This window comes from Mesoplodon bidens (genome assembly GCF_964165515.1).
Source record: "Mesoplodon bidens genome assembly, chromosome: 4".
NCBI lineage: Eukaryota > Metazoa > Chordata > Mammalia > Artiodactyla > Ziphiidae > Mesoplodon > Mesoplodon bidens.
In genome coordinates this window covers 35614748-35635114 of record NC_138160.1, presented here as the reverse complement: position 1 = coordinate 35635114, position 20367 = coordinate 35614748, and the positions used below count along the sequence as shown (strand labels likewise).

The 20367-nt window shown below is 38.6% G+C and overlaps 1 protein-coding gene across 1 annotated transcript in view; it reads left to right on the top strand.

The window, feature by feature from the left end:
• The window catches only part of OXCT1 (3-oxoacid CoA-transferase 1), a 142943-nt gene extending 122850 nt beyond the window's left edge, over window positions 1–20093 (top strand). Inside the window, exons 15-17 of the mRNA XM_081233215.1 lie at window positions 6289–6369; window positions 12133–12234; window positions 18101–20093. Of these exons, the coding sequence (XP_081089341.1) occupies window positions 6289–6369; window positions 12133–12234; window positions 18101–18142 (225 nt within the window). The 3' untranslated portion in view covers window positions 18143–20093. The remainder of the gene's footprint in view (window positions 1–6288; window positions 6370–12132; window positions 12235–18100) is intronic.
• The last annotated feature ends 274 nt before the right edge of the window (window positions 20094–20367 follow it).

Here is a 20367-nt window from a genome sequence, read left to right as displayed (position 1 = left end):
TTTTTGTTTGGCTGTGCTGCATGGCTTGAGGGATATTAGTTCCCTGACTGGGGACTGAATCCGAACCATGGCAGTGAAAGCGCCAAGTCCTAACCACTGGACCACCAGGGAACTCCCCATACCACAGTCTTGAGGTGTCTTTGCTACTCCCTTTGCTCATGCCTTTATCTGCCTCCCCAAGCTTCATAAGCCCCTTTGCACACCTCTGCTAGCTGCACTTCTCCTAGTGAGCTCAGAGATGCTGGGAATGTACAAGTACATTTCTTAGGACTAAAAGCAGCCTCCAGTGTTCCATACCCACTCAGTCACATGGTATTTTACAGCTCCTATGCTGTTGGAGTTCCTTGGATCGGAATTATAATAGTCAGACAGCATTTATTTATCGCTGTGGTTTGTCTAGTACTCTACTCATTGCGGAAGATACAAAGATAAATTGTTTCAGAGTCCAGTGGTGGGTAAAGAGAGGGCAACAATTACAACATATGTGGAGAGTAGAGGAAACACAGGAGCACCTACGAGGTGCACCAGACTAAGAAAGTCCCTGGGACACTGGGGTGGCGGCACTGGATAGGGGATGTTGGAGATGGTTTCTCCAGGGTAGATGACACCTGAGCCAAGTCGTGAAGAATAGGGAGGGTGTTGCCATTCGAACGTGGGATGAAGGAGTACAGGGTGGTGTGTGTTTCAGGTGGCGTGAATACACCTGTAAAGACTCGGTCCCTTAAGGATCAGCCAACTTCTAGACTTTGCCTTCTTTGTACTTGATCACTAGGGCTTTCCCAAAGAAGAAATATATTGCAGCCATACTGAAGAAATACTTAACAAAAAAGATGGGCATAAAATGGGGTTTTATGTAAGGCAAAATCTTACATGAACGCTCCATTGCCTCAGGTGAAAGAAATGTTGACATCAAATGTAAAAATCATCATGTTGTAAAAAAGAGAGCTTGTTATTTGGGATTAAGTTTATTTTGATAACACAAAGCTTATTGTAATGATAACAGGGGAATTTATTATCGTTTAAGCAGAGTCATTTATTACTGAAGAATTTAGTAATAAATTGCACACAGGTATCTAATGAATTAAAAAGAGATCACCATGAAGCAAGTAATAGAAAGTATTAACGCTTTCGGTCATATAAAATGAAAACGGTGGATTCCTAGATTTTGAAGGAGGCCTGTAAGTGATGCAGTGGGGAAAAGAGAAGCTGGAGAAGCAGGTGGAGGAAAGAGATTTAGCTATTCACCAAGGTTATGATGAAATTAGGAAATAAGGAAATATCAAAATCAGGAGCCCTCGGGTCCAGTCAGAGAACTTTTAATGCTACATTTGGTATCCGTTCCTCTGCCTTTTCTGACCTTTCTTCATGGAGAAAGAAAGAAGCAGAATGATGAGGATGAACAAGACCCCACTCACCCAAAATATTCGAATGTAAATTCAACCCCTCCTACTTCACTGCACTTGCAGAACATGTCTTCCTGCCGTGATCAGGCGAGGAAGACAAGGCAATCGCACAGAAAACTACAGCACAGAGAATTTAAGGGACCAAATGACTATTAAATGGCAGAGTTAAGATTCAAAACCAGGTCTTTGGACTCCTAATATAGTGTTCTTTGCTACCACACTACACTGTATCTCCTTTTCAGGATTTATTTTTAAATGCTAAAAACTCAGTGATTGTTCCTCTGTGAATCATAGAACTTGGTAAGGCTCAGCCTGGCGTGGTTAGAATAGAGTGCTCAAGTGGGCGTTAGTCATATTTTGGCTTCATAGCTAACCTGTTGTTGGATACTGAAATTGTGACGTTCTTTAATCTGTCTTTGCATCCCATTTTCTCTTCATCCTTGATCTGTGTTATGTCTTGAAGCTCAGAGTGAATGGAGTCATCTAGCTACACTGTTCTCACTGCAAGAATACTCTTGGTGCCAGCTTCCTAGGCCAGCCATATGGTTTGCCCCCAAATACGTGTTGCCGTTTCATTAGTTTTGTGGCTCTCAGGAATTCTGTTTAGGCCATTTTCTGTGTAATTCTATGTCCAACTTCGTTTAGGAACTTAAGAGCTCCTGAAGCATTCCCTGGTAGATTGTAGAAATGTTAAATATAGGTTCTAAAAACAGCACAAGCTTATTGAGCACCTGCTAAGTATTGGACACTTAAAATAACCCTGGAGGTAAAGTGATGGATAAGCACAGACACAGGAACCTTGCCCAGCTAGTGTGGAGTAGAGGTAGGCTTTGCACTCAGGTCCTTTGGCTCCACTCTGAACCACTGAGCTATACCGTTTACATGGAAAATGGTCTCTACAAGGTCTCTGTTGGTAGGGCACAGTTAATTCTGTCAGTTGAAATACACGCTTGATCCTAAACCAGCGTTGGTTGTTCATTGAAATCCAAGTGGCTGCTTTCACATCAGTTGTAGATTTTGCTCAAATAATGAGAACAAAGTAAGAGCTCCCTGCAGAAAATGTTCTTTGGAGGCCCACAGATTGTTCACTTTGTTCGCAGGCAAACCTGGAATTCATTGTGACATGTCTTATTTGAGTTATAGTAAGTGTAAGGAGTCCTGACAACTATTGAAGTTCAAATGTTCATCATTAATTTCAGCTCTTTAATTAAGCTTCTGTGACACGTGCAAGCTTTCTTTGAAATCTGGGAATGAAAATGGATCATTAAAAATGAAGCAAAATGGGCTTCCCTGGTGGCGCAGTGGTTGGGAGTCCGCCTGCCGATGCAGGGGACACGGATTCATGCCCCGGTCTGGGAAGATCCCACATGCCGCGGAGCGGCTGGGCCCGTGAGCCATGGCAGCTGAGCCTGCGCGTCCGGAGCCTGTGCTCCGCAACGGGAGGGGCCACAACAGTGAGAGGCCCGCGTACCGCAAAAAAAAAAAAAAAAAAAAAAAAATGAAGCAAAAATGAGGTTTCATTCCCACAGCTATAAATTGTCTTACACATTAAGACCCAGAAGCATATAACTTGTTGTTAAAGGTATAACATCTATGTACTCTATGTGTATTTAGCACTACTTTTGACTAAATTAAAGTAATAGAGTTTGTCTTCTTTTGAAATCCACCCAAGGTTCCCAATAGACTTCCCTTTTTCTTCCCATTCATTCATTCAAAAAATGTTGAGTATCTTTTATGCCATACACTGGGTTAAGTATACTAAAACCTCTTAATTACTAGTATGTTGCTGAGTTGACAGATTATTACACACAGTAAAATCTTAATTAAGCCCAGTTATTTAAAATCTCTTGCCTCTGATCGTACTTGGTATGGCAGCAGTTTTGAGAGAGAGGTAAACCAGGGAAGTGGTGCATATTTCAGAAGGTAAAACATTGAGATGGCTAAAGATGATGATGACATCATGTGTGGTGCTTTCAGATCCAACAAGGAAGCAATAGAAGCATTTCTGCCATTTTTAATAGAAGATCTAAACTGTGATAAGTTAGCCTTCAGCCTCAAGGGAAATATTAATTTAGGCTTCTGGTGCTTGATACTTAGAAAGGAGCTGAATCATAATCAGAAGAAAATGATCTGAAGATCAAATCATCAGAGCTAATGTGTCCACTGTGCTCCATAGATGTGACCCAGAGGCCACCTCTATACTGGGGGGTGGTAGTGGGTGGGGGAAGGAGGTTAATGGGTGAAAACCTGCTTTCCACTCTCAATCCCTCTTTTATGTTTGAAAAAAGGGTACCGTGGCTAAAGGAAACTTTGAAAAAATGTGACTATAGACCAATGCACACATTTTACCAATGAGCAAACTGAGGCTCAGACAAATTCCAGGAAAAGCAAATCGCTATATAAGAAAGTGAATATAATCACGGTTTTCTACACTGACTGGCCCAGCAATGAGCCATTTTACATAGCCGTTTTCTCAGCAGGTGTAAATTCTGATTATTGAGTTACCTACAAATTGTGATATAGCTATGCTGGGAGAACCGAACATAATGAAGGATGGGGGTGTGTAAGAGAGTTAAGTCTTCATACACCCCAATAAGAAGTTAGTAGATAATATCTAAAGCTGATTAATTAGGAAATAAATAGTCTGGTCAACATAGTATTAAAAAATGCAGAGGCTCAATGGAACAGAATACAGAGCCCAGAAATAAACCCACACACCTATGGTCAATTAATCTTTGACAAAGGAGGCAAGAATATACAATGGAGAAAAGACTGTCTCTTTAGCAAGTGATATTGGAAAGGTTAGACAGCCTCATGTAAATGAATGAAGTTAGAATACACCCTCACACCACACGCAAAAATAAACTCACAGTGGCTTAAAGACTTAAATATACGACACGACAACGTAAAACTCCTAGAAGAGAACATAAATCCTAGCAACGTTTCCTTAGGTCAGTCTCCCAAGGCAATAGAAATAAAGCAAAAATAAACAAATGGGACCTGATCAAACTTATAAGCCTTTGTACAGCAAAGGAAACCTTAAACAGAATGAAAAGACAGTCTTCAGGCTGGGAGAAAATATTTACAAACAATAAGACCAACGAGGGTTTAATTTCCAAAATATACAAACAGCTCATACAACTCAATAACAAAAAAATAAACAACCCAGTCAATAAATGGGCAGAAGACCTAAATAGACATTTTTCCAAAGAAGACATTCAGATGACCAATAGGAACATGAAAAGATGCTCAACGTTGCTAATTATTAGAGAATGCAGATCAAAACTGCAATGAGATATCACTTCACACCAATCAGAATGGCCATCAAATGCTGGAGATGGTGTGGAGAAAAGGAAACCCTCCTACACTGTTGGTGTAAACTGGTGCAGCCACTATGGAGAACAGTATGAAGGTTCCTCAAAAAACTAAAAGTAGAGTTGCCATATGATTCAGCAGTCCCACTCCTGGGCATATATCCAGACAAAACTAATTCGAAAGATACATGTACACCTATGTTCATAGCAGCACTGTTTACAGTAGCCAAGACATGGAAGCAACCTGTATGTCCATCAACAGATGAATCGATAAAGATGATGTGGGTGTGGGTGTGTATGAATGGATAAGGAAGATGTGGGGTACACACACACACACACACACACACACACACAGGAATATTACTCAGCCATAAAAAGAAGAATGAAATAATGCCATTTGTAGCTACATGGATGGACCTAGAGATTATGATACTAAGTGAAGTAAGTCAGAAAGAGAAAGACAAATACCATATAATATCACTTATGTATGGAATCTAAAGTATGACATAAATGAACGTATCTATAAAACAGAAGCAGACTCACAGACATAGAGAACAGACTTGTGGTTGCCAAGGGGGGTGGGCAGGGGAGGGTTGGATTGGGAGTTTGGGACTAGCAGATGCAAACTATTTTATATAGGGTGGATAAACAGCAAGGTCCTATTGTATAGCACAGGGAACTATATTTCAATATACAGTAATAAACCATAATGGAAAATAAAGTAAAATTTATTGTAAAATTAAAAAAAAATTTTTAATGCAAAGGTAGAAAGAAAATGTAAAATAGTACATAAGGGCTTCCCTGGTGGCGCAGTGGTTGAGAGTCTGCCTGCCGATTCAGGGGACACGGGTTCGTGCCCCAGTCCGGGAAGATCCCACATGCCGCGGAGCGGCTGGGCCCGTGAGCCATGGCTGCTGAGCCTGCGCGTCCGAAGCCTGTGCTCCGCAACGGGAGAGGCCACAACAGTGAGAGGCCCGCGTACCGCAAAAAAAAAAAAAAAAAAAAAAAAAAAAAAAACCGCAAAATAGTACATAAGTAAATGCTAAAAAAATTGAATTTTGATTTCTGTTCAGAGCAGGTCTAAGCATACAGAAGGGAGGCAAAAACTGCTGTTTTCTGTGAATATGTTGTTTTTAACAAATAAAATTAAAACTTTTAAAAAAAGGTATATTATGCATTTGCATTCTGTGTATGGTTTCTACCCTTGGTAAATACTAGGTTGTTTGTCAAGGAGACCATCCCCTGGAAGAGAAAAATTAGCAGGATGCTAGAAGTGAAATTTCTCCATCATATGATCTAAGGGCTGAGGCTTGAGGGGTCACATCTGCGGCAGGATGTTTCCCAACTAAATCGGTTATGCTTTTGGCTATTCATTTGGCACTCTTCCTAAATTATCTTAGGGACACAAGCTGCCTCCAGAAAGAAAGTAAAAGCATGACTGGGCAAAGATTTCAAACAGACTGTACTTAGGAGACGATTTCTCTGACAGTTCCTGTTTGTCCTGTGTTACACCAGTTCTAAGTAAGATTTGGTTCCTAACTACTCTTTTTAATGTTTCTTTTTCCAAACAGGGAAATGCACATAAAATCATGGAGAAATGTACATTACCACTGACAGGAAAACAATGTGTCAACCGCATCATTACTGAAATGGTAAAGTGCCTTTCTCTTTTATTTCCTCTAAATGTCTACCACCTTTTTTTTTTATAAACATTTTAGAATTTTTTTGTTACCTTCTAAAAGTGTGTTACATTGGTAGTCATAGGATTAATTTAATCCGTGGGTAGACCGAATAGGAAGATTCATCAATTCAATGTTTCTAGATGTAGAATTCTTAATGTGAAATTCTCTGGAAATATGCATATGCATACAGAATTGAACTACTGTCCTTGGTAACTTTGACAGTGTGATATAATAAAAGTTGTATTGATCCTTATACTTGGGCTATTAAAATGGATGATATATACAAAGTTAAGACTATCTTTCTTCTTGCTTTCCCAAATCACAAGTACAAATTGTTGTATCTCATTTTAGGAAACTCAGTAAAAATTAGGTTTTAATCATTTAGGTGCAAATTGCAATACAGGCCCCACAGTGAACCAAGAAATCTATTCTTTGGTTCTTGCATGCTTTCAGCCCTCTTTTATGAAGCAGACTTTAGAACACACCAGCCATTTTAGTGCACCTCTAGATTTTATCTTCCCAAATAGAAAATATTGGTTAATGGTACAACTGAAACTGCTCAGATCAGAGAGAAACATCACTGGTGGTTGCTACAGTCACCTTTCTGACCCAGATTTGAACCTAAGATGTTGGAATGACATAGTTCTCATAAGTGAGCTGGAAGGGTGTCATTTTCTTTATTCAGTATCTGATGAACCACAAAACAGAATTCTCTAGATCAGCGTCTGTTTCTTTGTTTTCTCTTAATGATGCTGATGCTGCTCCTTTGGCATTAATCTGGTTTAGAACCCTCATTCGGGTATGGTATGAAGCACCCTAAAGCAGCCTTTTGAAGTAGGTTAGAAGGCTCATAATACTTTTCAGAAGCCACATTTTAAGGAGAGTTCTGTCCTAAATGGTGCCTTCCTCTAGGGTTGTTTATGTGAAATCCATAAAGATGACGTGTAGAGAAGAAAAAGTGGATAAAAGTGCAGAATATTTTATCTCACCATTTATTCCTTGAGTCTTATCATTTCGTAAACCCCTCCAAAACCATGGACAGGACTTGTTGAAAAGAATCCATTACTTTGAAATCAAAGACAAGACAGTCCTTGATCCTGTTTTCTTTAATAAAGTAAGGTGGTACAGCTTCTAAGGATAATTCCAGCAACATTTTACCCACGATCTTCCTCTTCCCCCAGGTAAGCCCTCTCCCTACATCCCCACTCCACATATGCCCTGACCTTGTTCTTACCAGTTTAGTGCTTCTACATGCAACAACTCCCACTCAACTCTACTTGTCCAAATCCTATCCATCCTTTAAGTCTAATGCAATTTCCGTCTTCATCATGAAGAGGCTTCAGATAGCTTAGCACTCACAACTTCATCTTCAGAGTGGTCCACCTTTCATTTTGGCACTTACCATCTAATACCTACATTTTCTCATGACATTACTCATACATAACTTTACTGCCATTTAAAAAAATCTTCTACCCTTTCCATCCACATTGTTGTTTCATACATTTATCCATTTAATAAGCATTTTTGAGCTCCTTCTCTGAAGCTGACTATTGCCAACAGTGGATACAGAAAGGAGGACAGTCTTTGCCCCCAAGGAGCACATTCAAGGAGAGTAGACAGCAACAGTACCAGCCTGTATTAGAGTAACACATGTGATAAAGTCCATGAGAGAGAGACATGCCAAATGCTGAGTTGAGAACATAGAGGAAGGCTGCTTAACAGCCTGGGGAGAGTGGTGTCAAATATTAACTATTTCCCAGTCTGTATCTTTTCTCCTCCAGTCTCAGCGTCTCTCGCTTTGCCTTAACATTCTCCCTACTTCAGCCATGCTGAATGTTGTGCACTGTGTTGCATCCCCTGCCCCCACCCCCGCCATGCTCCTCTGGGACTTGGCACATCCTGTCTCTCTCCCTGGCATGCTCTCCCCACCCCAACCATCTGGCTAATTCCTGTTCATCTTTTATGTCTCAGCTATATAATTTCTTCTCTGGCAAGTCTTCCCTATCCCTCCCCAAGTCTTCTGGGTGCTTCCGTGAGTCTTAGTACTTACTCTAACTCAGCACTGATCACTGTATTGAAATAACCTTTGAACTCTCTGCCTGTCTCACTCATCACTATTTGTCCAACACTTAGGATAATGCTTGACCCATACACAGTGAAAGCCTGTTGAATAAATACTGTACTTTTCTCAATGAGAAAATTAATAGATTGAGTGAGGAGTCTTGAAAGATAAGTAGTTTTATAAGTGAGAATAAGACCAAAGAGGCCCTTCTAAGCAAAGGGAAGAAACATTGGCAGGGTCCTGGAGGAATTAAGAAAACAGAGTTTACTCAAGGACCTGTGAGTGGGGTAATGTGGAGTGAGGGCATGGCCAGAGATTCTGAAGGTGAAAAGCCAGTAAGGGACCAAATTATAAAGGAATGTGAATGTCTTGTTAAGAAATTTGGGTTTTATCTGGAAGGCACTTGGGAGCCCTTCAGTGATTTTTAATAGTTGGGGACACCATTGATTAGATCTGCATTTTACAGAGAGCCCTGTGGCTTTTATGTAGAGTATGGGGAGAAGAGATGAGACTCCTTCAGTTATCTTGGCCAGAAATATCAAGGTCCTTAACCACAAGACAGAAAGAGAGATTTCAAAGAGATTTAGGAGATGGACTCAACTTAACTCGATGATGAATGGGACGCGGTTGCTAAGGCAGAGATGATTCCTGAATTTTCTGGCTAGAGGCGTGGTCGACCTGTTGTATCCTTAATGAAGCCTGGGTCTGTAGGAAGAGAAAGGGAGGAGCAAGGGGAGGCAGGAAAAGAATAGGTGCCATTTGAACACACTCAATTTGATATTCTAGAGTAAGTTAACATCTGGAACATCCACGGGCACCTGGAGCTCAGAGAAGTCATCACTGGATCAGATATGTGAACTCATTAGCAGGCGGGGATAATTGGAGGCTTAACGGCAGATGGTGTTGTGTAGCAAAAAGGAGTAAAGTGAAAGGCAGCTACATATGGAACTTCGAGTGCCCCAGGGAAAGGAGTGGTGCGTTTACCCCTGTGCTGTATACAGTAGGTGTTTAATAAATTTTGCAGTGCCATTAAGGGCATTGACTCTGGACACTCTGCCAGAGTGATATGGGACTAGAATTCCATTTTCAGCTCTTAAGGAAAATTCCATTAGTTGCCTGCCATTTGAAAGAGGCTTTGGAGATGTTATGACCCTGATTTCTTGGTTTCATGTTGCTAGAATGATGTGATGAAAGAGGCCTTCCTCACCAGCACTTGGGCTGTGACTAACTGCCTTATCCGTAATGCAGCCTGTTATGGTGGTGAAAAAATAATAAAATTATCATCTGTGAAACAGAGTAGTCGAAATATTATTCTTGGCAGTTGAACAATTGATTGTAGCTTTTAGGTTTTAGTGTCCATTTTTATCAAGTTTTTGTTTACACTTTATACCACTAAGTGGAAATCTTCCTAAATATTTCAAAAGTAAATTTCCCATTTTTAAAAATCATAGGTGCTTAGTTTTCCTTGAGAGGAAATTAGGGACCTTGACCTTGAGAGCTAATTAGGGATTGATAAAGGTGTTAATTAAAGGTTTTTAAAAGCAGTAAGTCATTTGCCATAGATTTTATCTTCTCAGTCACTGAAGTCTTATATTCATGATACCAAAGTTGTCTTCTCCCCAAATCCTTTTCTTGCCTGTTCTTAATAACACACCCCAAAGGCTCTTTTTCTCTTATATGTTCCATTTTGATAAAGTTGTAGTTGTTCATAATACAGGGGAAAGAAAATCAGTATGAATGATGCTCCAGACACACTTTCTGCAAAGGAAAAGTGTCCAATTAAAAAAAATTTGTAATTGTCATTTGGGAATTGAATAACCTACTGAAGCATACAGACATTCCTAGATGATCATTTTTTTCCCCGTCAAAATACATTTCTGCTAAAAAATGTTTCTTTAGGAACATAAAAATGAGCAAACAAAAAAGAAGTTTGCTGAAATATTTCCTCCTAAATTTAAATAATCTTTTCCAGTAAAATCATCCAGGTTATCTATGAATTCATCAAACAGAGAAGGCAAGTATCACTAGTCCCCTTGATGTTTTCCTCCTGAGGAGAAATATCAATTAACTGCATACAAATAAGCATTTGGGGGCTTTGATTTGGGTTCATGCACAAGTGACAGTAAGTTAAGCTGTTAAGGAAAAGCATATGCCTCTATGGTGCCCTTGCTGTATGTCCCAGGCATGAGGCCAGCTGCTCAGAGTAGGTTTGTTATTATATTTGTCCTGTATAAAAATCTTGGGAAGTAGGTTTGTTTCATATCCATCTACACATGTGAAGACAGGTTCGCCAAAGATTGCATAGCTAGTGTTGGCAGAGCTGGAATTCCAGTCCACCTTGAAAGCCAGGGTTCTTTCCTCTGCATGTTGCTGTGTCTTCTTTTTTATTTTTATTTAAATTTTTTTTTAAATTTTATATTGGAGTACACACTGCTGTGTCTTCTAAATAGCCTCCTAACCAGGAGTGTGTTTAAAAATGACAGTTTAGAGTTTGACTTCCAAGCTAGCTGAAAATAAAGATTCTAAGCCTGAAAATAATAGTTGAATTTAAGGTAAACCCAGAGGAGAGGAGCGATCTGGAAAGAATAATATTTAAGTCTGAGGAAGACTAACCATGACCACTGAAAGAGGGAACAGTGCCTGTTGCATGGGAGGACAACTTACTGTAGAGCCCGTGAGTGAAAGTCATAGGGAAGCAGTTTTGGCTCTTGCAGTTGGAGCTTCCTATCAACAGGCAATCTGCCTTGAGACAGTGAGCCTCCTACCACTGGAAGTTTCTAAACAGAGCCCCAGCGACCATCTCAGAAGAATGTTTTAAAGAATTCTTGGGTGGGAGGTTATATTACATGATTTTGTTGGTCCCTTCCACTCAAGTTGTCATATTACCGAGTGTGACCACGTGCGTTCTATATCAGACACGACAGGTTGCTTGGGTCAAGCTATACCAGTTGGCACTACCGTCACCTAGTGTTACCAACCAGAATGTTGTAATGCAATATTTTGGGTGAGGTAAGCCTTCTCATGCTGTCCTAAACATAAGCATCTTCATTTGATTTCCACACCAGAGGGAGATTCTCATGCTCTACTCTTGGATCTATGTGTTTTCATAGGACTTAAAGGGAAAGCTTTAATATTTACCTGGGGATGGGGGTGGTCTTTCAGGGGCAGCTATCCCTTTATAATTACTCCTAGCTACTTCAGAGCACCTTCTTTTGTTTCCTGTAGTTTACCCAGAAGCATTGATCAGCTTTCCCCCCATCATCCCTGTGCTTTCACCTTCCAAATATCTCCTCCCTCCCTGCTTTTCTTCATTCTTTTCTTTCTTCAAATCATTATTAAACATCAAATTGAAATTTTGACCCAAAGTGTCAGATCTAACAAAAAGAAAGTTTAAAAAAACCTGGTTATAATAGTAACAAATGCCATCAATAGTCAACACTCATTTATTTTCTGGCATCAGCAGAGCTCCCCAACTAACTGCCAGTTAGGGAGTTGGCATTTATTCTCACCAAAATATAGCAGTTACGGTTGACATTTTTTCATTACTGATTTTCAGTCTTTTATCCTGAGTCTTTTCTCTCCTTAAAGAACTTGAGAGGTTATTTCTGTTTTGTGCTGTAAAATAATTATCGTAATAGAAGTTGTCATTGTCATTTTCTTGACTTCTACAGGCTGTATTTGATGTGGACAACAAGAAAGGCCTGACTCTGATTGAACTCTGGGAAGGCCTGACAGTGGATGACATAAAAAAGAGCACTGGGTGCGATTTTGCAGTAAGTGTTTCTGTGAACAAATCCAGCCACTTGTCCTATATCCTGAGCTTGATTAATGGGTGTTTATGCACATGAACCATTAATTTGCGATCATTTTTGGAGTTGACCTTAGCAGAGAACAGGAGTGGAAGGAAGGGTGCCTCCGCTGAGAGCAGGTGGCAGCAGGAACAGGCTCTGGCTCATGGGCCAGGGTTTGGCTCAGGAGTCAGAAGGGGGAGGAAACACCAGGAGCTGCTGGAAACAGCAGGTTGAGCTTGAATTTGAAGCTACTTTCTGTCAAGTCCCTTGCAATCCTCTGTTCTTGGGTTACGTATCAGCCGTGGCCAAACTTAATTAACTAAAAAATGCGAGCCACACTCAGAGAAATGGTACTTCCTTATTTTTAAACCCATCTGTGGCTTATGACTTTCTCTTTGATTAACTTCTTTGCCTGATTATCCCATCCCTTGGAGATATTAGAATGTCGAGCTTTTGACACCACCAGATTTATAGTCACAAAATAGGTGTTCTCTGTATTTGAAGAAAAACTTAGTGCATTAAAACCCTGACTTACAAAGCACATAAGAACATCAGGGGAGTATCCACTTAAGAAATCTCCAAATCCCTTTTTAAAACTAAGAGAACAATACTGTAATATAAATAATTGCCCTTTAATATAAGTGCTTTTTTATGAATCACCAATCACCTACCTAATGGGGGTCGAGAGGACAGCTCAGTCCATTTGAAGTTAATCAAATGTAAAGTCGAAATGTGTCTGAGAAAATGAAGAAGTAGACTTTGCTTCTCACATAACTTTTTAAGAACAGCTCTATGTGTTAAAATGAAATATTTATAATGAGAAGAAATATTGCAGCTACCCATCCTGGAGAAGGTAATTTAATAAAACTTACTTGATAAATCATGCATGTATTTCATACATTTCTTCCTTAGGTACTACATGCTTGGCTGGTACCTGTCAGTGCATAACAAATGTCTGTAAAAACAATTTTGCTGCATAATTCATTATCCACATGTAACTGTTTCTGGTATTATATGAAGGTCTTTGTCTATTAACCTTTTTTTGAATTTCCCTTTGGAAAAAAGAAGCTTTCCAACAATACCTTACATGAAAAGCTCATCTTTAATTAACTTTTCAATGACCCCAGGGGGTAAAAAATGGGATTTGTTTATAGTTTAACTGTTTAGAATTCCTTACTCCAGTGATAAAAGCAAACAGTTCTTCTTACTTAATTAGCTATTATTCATATTTTTTCCTTATGTGGATGAGTTAGTCTCTTCTTCAGCAGATAGCATTTTTGAGATCTATAGAACGTTCAAGTCTCTGCTGCAAAAGGGAATTGCAAAATAGATCGTCATTGTTATCAGGTTTTTTTTTTTTTTTTAGTCACGTAGGTAAATCAGGAATGAAAAAGATGTATTTTTACTGTTTTTGCTTTTTCTTAAAGTGCTAGTTTCCATGTCTTGATACATTGAAAAATATCTCTATGGCCCCTCTTATCACAGTACCACCCCTCCTTCTCTTTTGACATTGACATGTAATCTTGTTTCCTACAAATTAGGCTGTTGAAATGAAATGTTAATTTTTATGTCAGTGTTGCCCTGAAAAGGTGTAGTATCAGCTAAACCACCTTGACAGAAGAACTGGATTTTGAGGATCTGATGATCAATGGCATCTCTTTAGACCCTGACAGATGAAGTCACATGTATCAAAATCTTTGTAAGGCTAGGGTCTGGAGTGTTCTAATTAATAAGATGTTTTGCCTAATAGCTGGGTTATCAGTAAGATACATTTAATAATAAAAGTACATTGGGATAACATCTCTTTATTTGATAATTCAGAGGTATTCCATGTCATAATTCAGAAGATATCTCATATGGTTATTACTGCATAGGTAGCATTTTACTGTATATCTGACTACATTACAACTTGCTCAAGATTTCTGTTTGAGAAAGGATTTCTGTTTCTCAGCCTTCACTGTATACCAAGAAGTGAACATTCTAGAAGAGGATAGTTAGGTTGTTGCATAACAGTTAAACAGACATGTTGTTGCATAAAGAAAAAAAAGTAAAAACCTAGGTCAAAGTAATTGTGAAAATGTGTTGGTAAAGGTCCTCTATACCTAAGAATATGGGCAAGTGAATGGGCAAAGGATACAGAATGTGGATATAAGCTGATTGAGAAAATCCTGAGAATTTCAAAGAAAAAGACAAGATATGACAGCATCAGATAACAGGGGATAACAAAATTGTGGTTTCAGGGTATTAAAAATAATAGTTATAATGAACTATTTGGGCATTAAAAAAAAAGATTCACTAAGACTTTCCTGTGTGCCACAGTGCAATTAACAAAAACAACAAAAAATGTGAAAGGAAAATGTGTCCCTTAGGTATCACCTGAAATAGCTTCTTAAAAAATTCATAGTAACCATAGTGCCAGTTGAAAAGACTTTTCTTTTCAATTAGGAGGAAACTCTCTTAAGGGTCATGTTATATCTAGAACTCCAAAGGAAGCTGTGGAAATTTTGTAAAAAAAAAAAAAAATGCAGATATTGACTATATTTCTGGAACCTTCATCACACTTCTAAAATAAAATTCTGGTCAGGAGTAGTTCACAGCAAGAGAAACCAACCCATAATGGACAGAGATCTTGTTCCATACTATCACTCTCCTTCAAAATGCAGTTGTTATAAAGAAAGGGACTTCCCTCTATATTTCTTGGGGATTGAGTTACGAATCTATTGAGAGAGATAAGGGAGCTGGGCAAGTAGAGGTTAAAAACATCATCATTATAAAGCCTAGAATGAAGGATGGGGCTTTGGTGTACAGCCACAAAAGCCTTCCCAGATACGAACCCCTGAATTGGGGGAGACTTCAGCTCCCAGTTATAGGCAGCCGTGGAAAATCATAGGCCTTCTACACAAGGGCGAGTCTTTACTGCTGAGCTTCTTTCCATGTGACTGAGAGCAAAATAGAGCACGTGCTGCCTACAGAAGGCTGAACCCGATGAGGAAGAAGAGTTGGGCTGAGTTTCACATACCCCAGTTCCTCTGCCCAAATCATCATTTAGCTGAGCCATTAAGGGACACACTTGAGGTCAGAGTATTACACTAACAGGTGTCCCTCCACATGGAAGGGAATGTGAGAAGTGGGAATAAATGCTTCACCCCAGCACTGTTGCTGGGTAGAGCCATACACACATGTTCACCCTCTACAAATGCTTGATTGTGATGCTGTGCAGAAATGCTTTTCTGTTGTTCTTTAATGCTACTAGCTCCCAACATTTTTATAACTAAGGAGTCCTTTGGTTTATTTTTCTCCCAGGGCACCCACATTTTGAAAAAATTCTGTCTCTCAAATAAATATCCAGTAATAATTCATTTTCAAAGAGTCAAAGTGATACTGCACAGTTCCTCATATTATAGCTGTGACAAGTTAATGAAAATGTTAAATTTCTTTAAATTTTTTGGGCTATACTTGCATCACTTAGTGTGTTACTGCCAGCTATTTGATGGGTCAAATAGAAAGAAAAAAGAAAGGTGACATTCCACCACTTAAATTCAATTATCTCCAAAGTATCTTTTTCAGTTCGTTATTCATTTCTTTCTTTTCTGATGCATGCTTGAGTTACATAAGTTTTTCTTTACTATATATGTCTGTGGACCTTTTAAAACTAGAATATTTGTTTCTTTTTTAACTTAAAAATTTTTAAATAAATTGAATCCATAGTTTAACATCATGTGGTAGAATAAACTTCCAGAGGTTATTAGTCATCCACGATTATTTATTAAACATCAAGTGTATGTCCCACATTGAGCTATGAAATGTGAGTAAAATAGAACAAATTGGTATAGTTCCTCCTCCTAGGAGCCTTGGTCTTGTTCTCTAGGTAGGAATACACCTAAACCACCAGTGGCAAAAAATCAAATAAGAATCCTGCCTGTTTATATGTTTGCAATGGAATCTGAAAGAAGCCAGCTGCGAGCATTCTTTGCCAAGTCGAATAAATTTGTACTCTCAATATCTATTATGAACTGGCATTATACCAGAATTAAACAGTATACTCTTTGGCTTTCAATGGACTGGGAAGACAACTCATTAGCTTATCTTATGCATTTAAATCATATAGTCCTGTGCATAGCCTGTAGATCACTTTGGCAGGATAATCTGCTTCAGCTTACGTGGACTTACTACGTTGATGAGACTGTGAGAGAACAGATGAAAAATGGAGGTTCAGTAGATGTTTTTCTGTACAAAAATAGACAGGCCAAGTCAGTCTACATAAAGGTTCATTTTCTTTTCTGATAAAAGTCAAGTTCCACACTGACGATATAAATGATACTAAGAGCTGAAAATAGGGCCAACATGACAAGGAGAAGGATCAGATGTTTAGTTTAAAAAATCAAGGTGTCCAGTTTCCTTTTAAAGGTAATGCCATAAAGCACCTATTAGAAAATGATCTGTTGTCAAAAAAGAGTTTTATTTCATTAAATTATTTCCACAGATGCTCTGTTGTTTAAAAAAAAGAAAATCGATAGTATGTGAGACACACTTTCTAAATACTCAGAGCCCATATATCTTTATTCTTTTCAGTAGAGTTGAATATCTCTGCAAATGTGGGCTGTGACTTTTGTCTATTAATGTCTATTACTTTGTCTATTATGATATATCTGTTCTCAGAGCTGGCAAGTCTGAATGAGCTCTCATTTATCCTAAGATGTGGATATGTACCAAGCCATTCCTATCCTTTTTATTCTGGACATGTCATTCTTTAGGTAGAAAAATGGAGAAGGGGGCATTAACTCTCGACACTGTGAAGACTTTATAAACAATTTACAAATGAACTAGAAATATTTAACTTCATCAAAGCCAAATGATTGCTTCCTTCTATTCTTAATACTGACTTAACCTCTATTAGAAACCTTTCTTCTAGTTCTTTGAAGCTTATCTAATCCAGTCACTCATTCATTCATTTAAAAAAATATTAAGTGTTTATTCTGGAAGGCAAATTAGACCCACTTCAATTGCCACATCCTTGAAGGTCTCAAAAATCACCTAAATTTTAGTATTCCTTACTGTGCTGTCCATGGGGCCTGTTACTCAGACTTAATGGATATTTGCCAGATTAAATGAAGAAATCTGTACCTGCCATTATGCCTTGAAAAATCTGTCAAAATTAAGCCAGACTACTTATATTTAGGTTTCTTCTTCCACCACCTTTACCATTAAATGTAGATCTGTCCTCATATTTCTCTGCTTTAAGACTCCTAGGAATACATTTGCTATTTTGTACATTGAACATAATTATAGTTAATATTTTTAATGCTGTTACCTCCTTTTTGTAATAACTTGGTATCTTTTTTTTACTGCCTTTATATCATTTCCACTCTGATTATGAAATTTCTGATAAAAGTTTGTCATCCAAAGACTACATTAAGTATCTCTTAACAAAGTTGTGAATTGACTGGACCTATTTTGAGGATTTTGAAACTTGTGCCTTGCTCTGTGTCTCTGTTTCATCAGTCTCAGAGCTCAGTGGTCCATTCAGTAGAGAGTTTGGTTTTCTAGACCCTTTATTTGTCTCCCGTGGCTCTTCCCCCACCTCCTCCTAGTTGCAAGTCTAAATGATCCTTAATTTAAGAGCTATAATGCAAGAAGGTTGAGAACTACTAAATACACAAAATGTAAATGGAAAAGGTGTTCTTTTTCTCAGTGGTTCAGAATGGAAAATAACGAGCAAACTCTAGGTGAGGTTCCTGACAAGGCTGCTTGTTGCCTACATCACTCAGGTTTGGAAATTCAAAGGAGAGATGTTTATACCATGAGGTTTTTTCATAAGTTGGTTATTTTTTTCTCTTTCTTTTACCAGGTTTCACCAAAACTCATACCAATGCAGCAGATCGCAACTTGAAATGTGGAGTAGACTTTTGTCCCAAGCTGTGTGTTTTTCATTTTAACCACATAGGATTTTACTAAAAGGACATCAGTAATCATAACTGTATATCTAACAAGCAGTTTTTGACTAGTTTTCTACCATCTTAATGCTTTATACAGCCATGTAGACTTTGTTCTCTCAAGCGTACTGTGACATTTTAATGAAAAACAAAAAGAAAAAATTATGATATTTGCTTTATAAGTGCTGAGAAGGTCATATTTACAGTTGGTGCTCACATTGGGTTTATCTTCATCTTCTGTGGTATGTACATTAAATTGTGTGCAGTTTGTACCAAGATGGGCCCTTACTTAGGAAGAGTTTCATTGATGTACTTTCCCTCCTAACTAAATCATGACACGTAGAAAAACAAGAATGAGGGAGAAAATGAACTCCACCCAGAGTATACCCAGGGGAGCATCGTACTAGTCCTGAAAGATAACATTTGTGTGAATTTTAATCAGGAGAAATGCTGTCTTAAGGGTTATGATTTTCCTTCGGCCTCCTCTGTCTTTTTTTTTTGGAGCCTCTGATTTTGTGATTACATCTTGTTTCCCTAGAGCATCCCTTCTCCCACACCTCCTAACCCCCCCACTTTTTGTAACTAAGTAGATGCCCAAGAAGGCAAACAGGAACATCTCTGTGTGGGAGAAGTAACCTGGTTTGTGGGAGAGACTGAAGGGTATGGGGTCTATTGGTGCTGACATCCAGCCAAGAAGTTGCCTTTATAAACAAACCAAATAACCATCTGTACTTTTCCAAAGATTAAAGTTGCTTTTAGCAAGAGGGCTATAAGCCTAACTGACCTAGTCATTTTTCTCATTTTCAAACAGTACAGTATTCGTGTGTATCCAAAGGGACCATTAAGAGTCTTTCTCTATGTTACTGTGGGCTTACTATACAATACCACCTCTTAGGCCAAAAGGGGCTGTGCGGTAATTCATCGTGAACCCATAGTAACAGTGACAGCAGAGTTAAAAAAATCCTTTCTTTTCAGGGCCTCTTTTTTCTGCTCAGAAAAGTTTCTAAATGTTGAATGCCTTTTTCTGCAGAACAGTGTTATTTCTTCTGCCCAGGCTTGTTCCTTGAACAAAGTACTTTTAATTCAGCTTTATCAAACTAAGGGAAGTACTGATGAGCAAATCCAGGATTTGAAGAGCAGTGAACTTCATTCTTAGAAAATAAACATGATGGATTAGGTTTTGCAAGGACCTTCTCCTCAGAAGTATCCTCAGTATCAAACAGTTCCCCAGGGAGTATACCAAGCATCCTGTGTATCAAATGGGAGAAAAGTCCAGGCACCCTGAAGACAGGCCAGATTGCTGTCCTCTGGACAGAGGTAGGCATAATACAGTGCGATATACCATTCCTCTCATACCAGATATAGGAATTTATGCATGTTTTTAGCTAATGGTTGTCACTGAAATTCATTTTCTCTTCAGATATAGCTACAGTTCTGTCATTTCAGAGGAAGGAGAGGGTTTTTTTTGTCAGAAGCACACTCCATATATAAAATGGTCCCTCTGGCTGGCTGCATGGTTGAAAGCATACTCTTCCAGTACTGGTAAAATGGGCTTTTTAAAGAATTTGCAAGGTCTAGAGAAATGATATACATCCATGTTAGAGTTATGGTTCGGAAAATGTGTGATATTGATGGTTGCTATATTTGTAAACTTACTTATTCTGTGATTCTAAGAATGTTCTTCACTTTGAGTGGCAAATCCTAAGTAGATGGCTTTATATTCTTGATTAAAGGGCACCATGGATATTAAGAAATGCATTAGGATGTACAATAAGTATTCCAAATTGATATAGATTGGTGTGATTGTCCTTTTTCTCATTTGGGAACGGCGTGCCTAAACATGGGAATAATACAACAGAGATTGGTGGAATAGCCAATAATAAAGTTAGCACACTGTACCACTTCTAATCGAGTTACTGCTTTTTCTTTTGATCTTACCAAAGAAAAGATATTATCCTTCATGAAAGAACAAATGAAATGTTTAGATGAATTCTGACTTTGCTCCTTGTCAAAGTCAATGATCTGTCTATAAAAATTGATTATCCCAGATTTCATGTGTTAATATTTCTTTGCTTTTATGTAACATTCCTTTAGGATACACATACATCAGTAATTTCCCAGTGGGGTGTTGCGTTTGCTTGCATTTTGAAGTGGCTCTAGTGATGTCTACGCAGCATCTGTG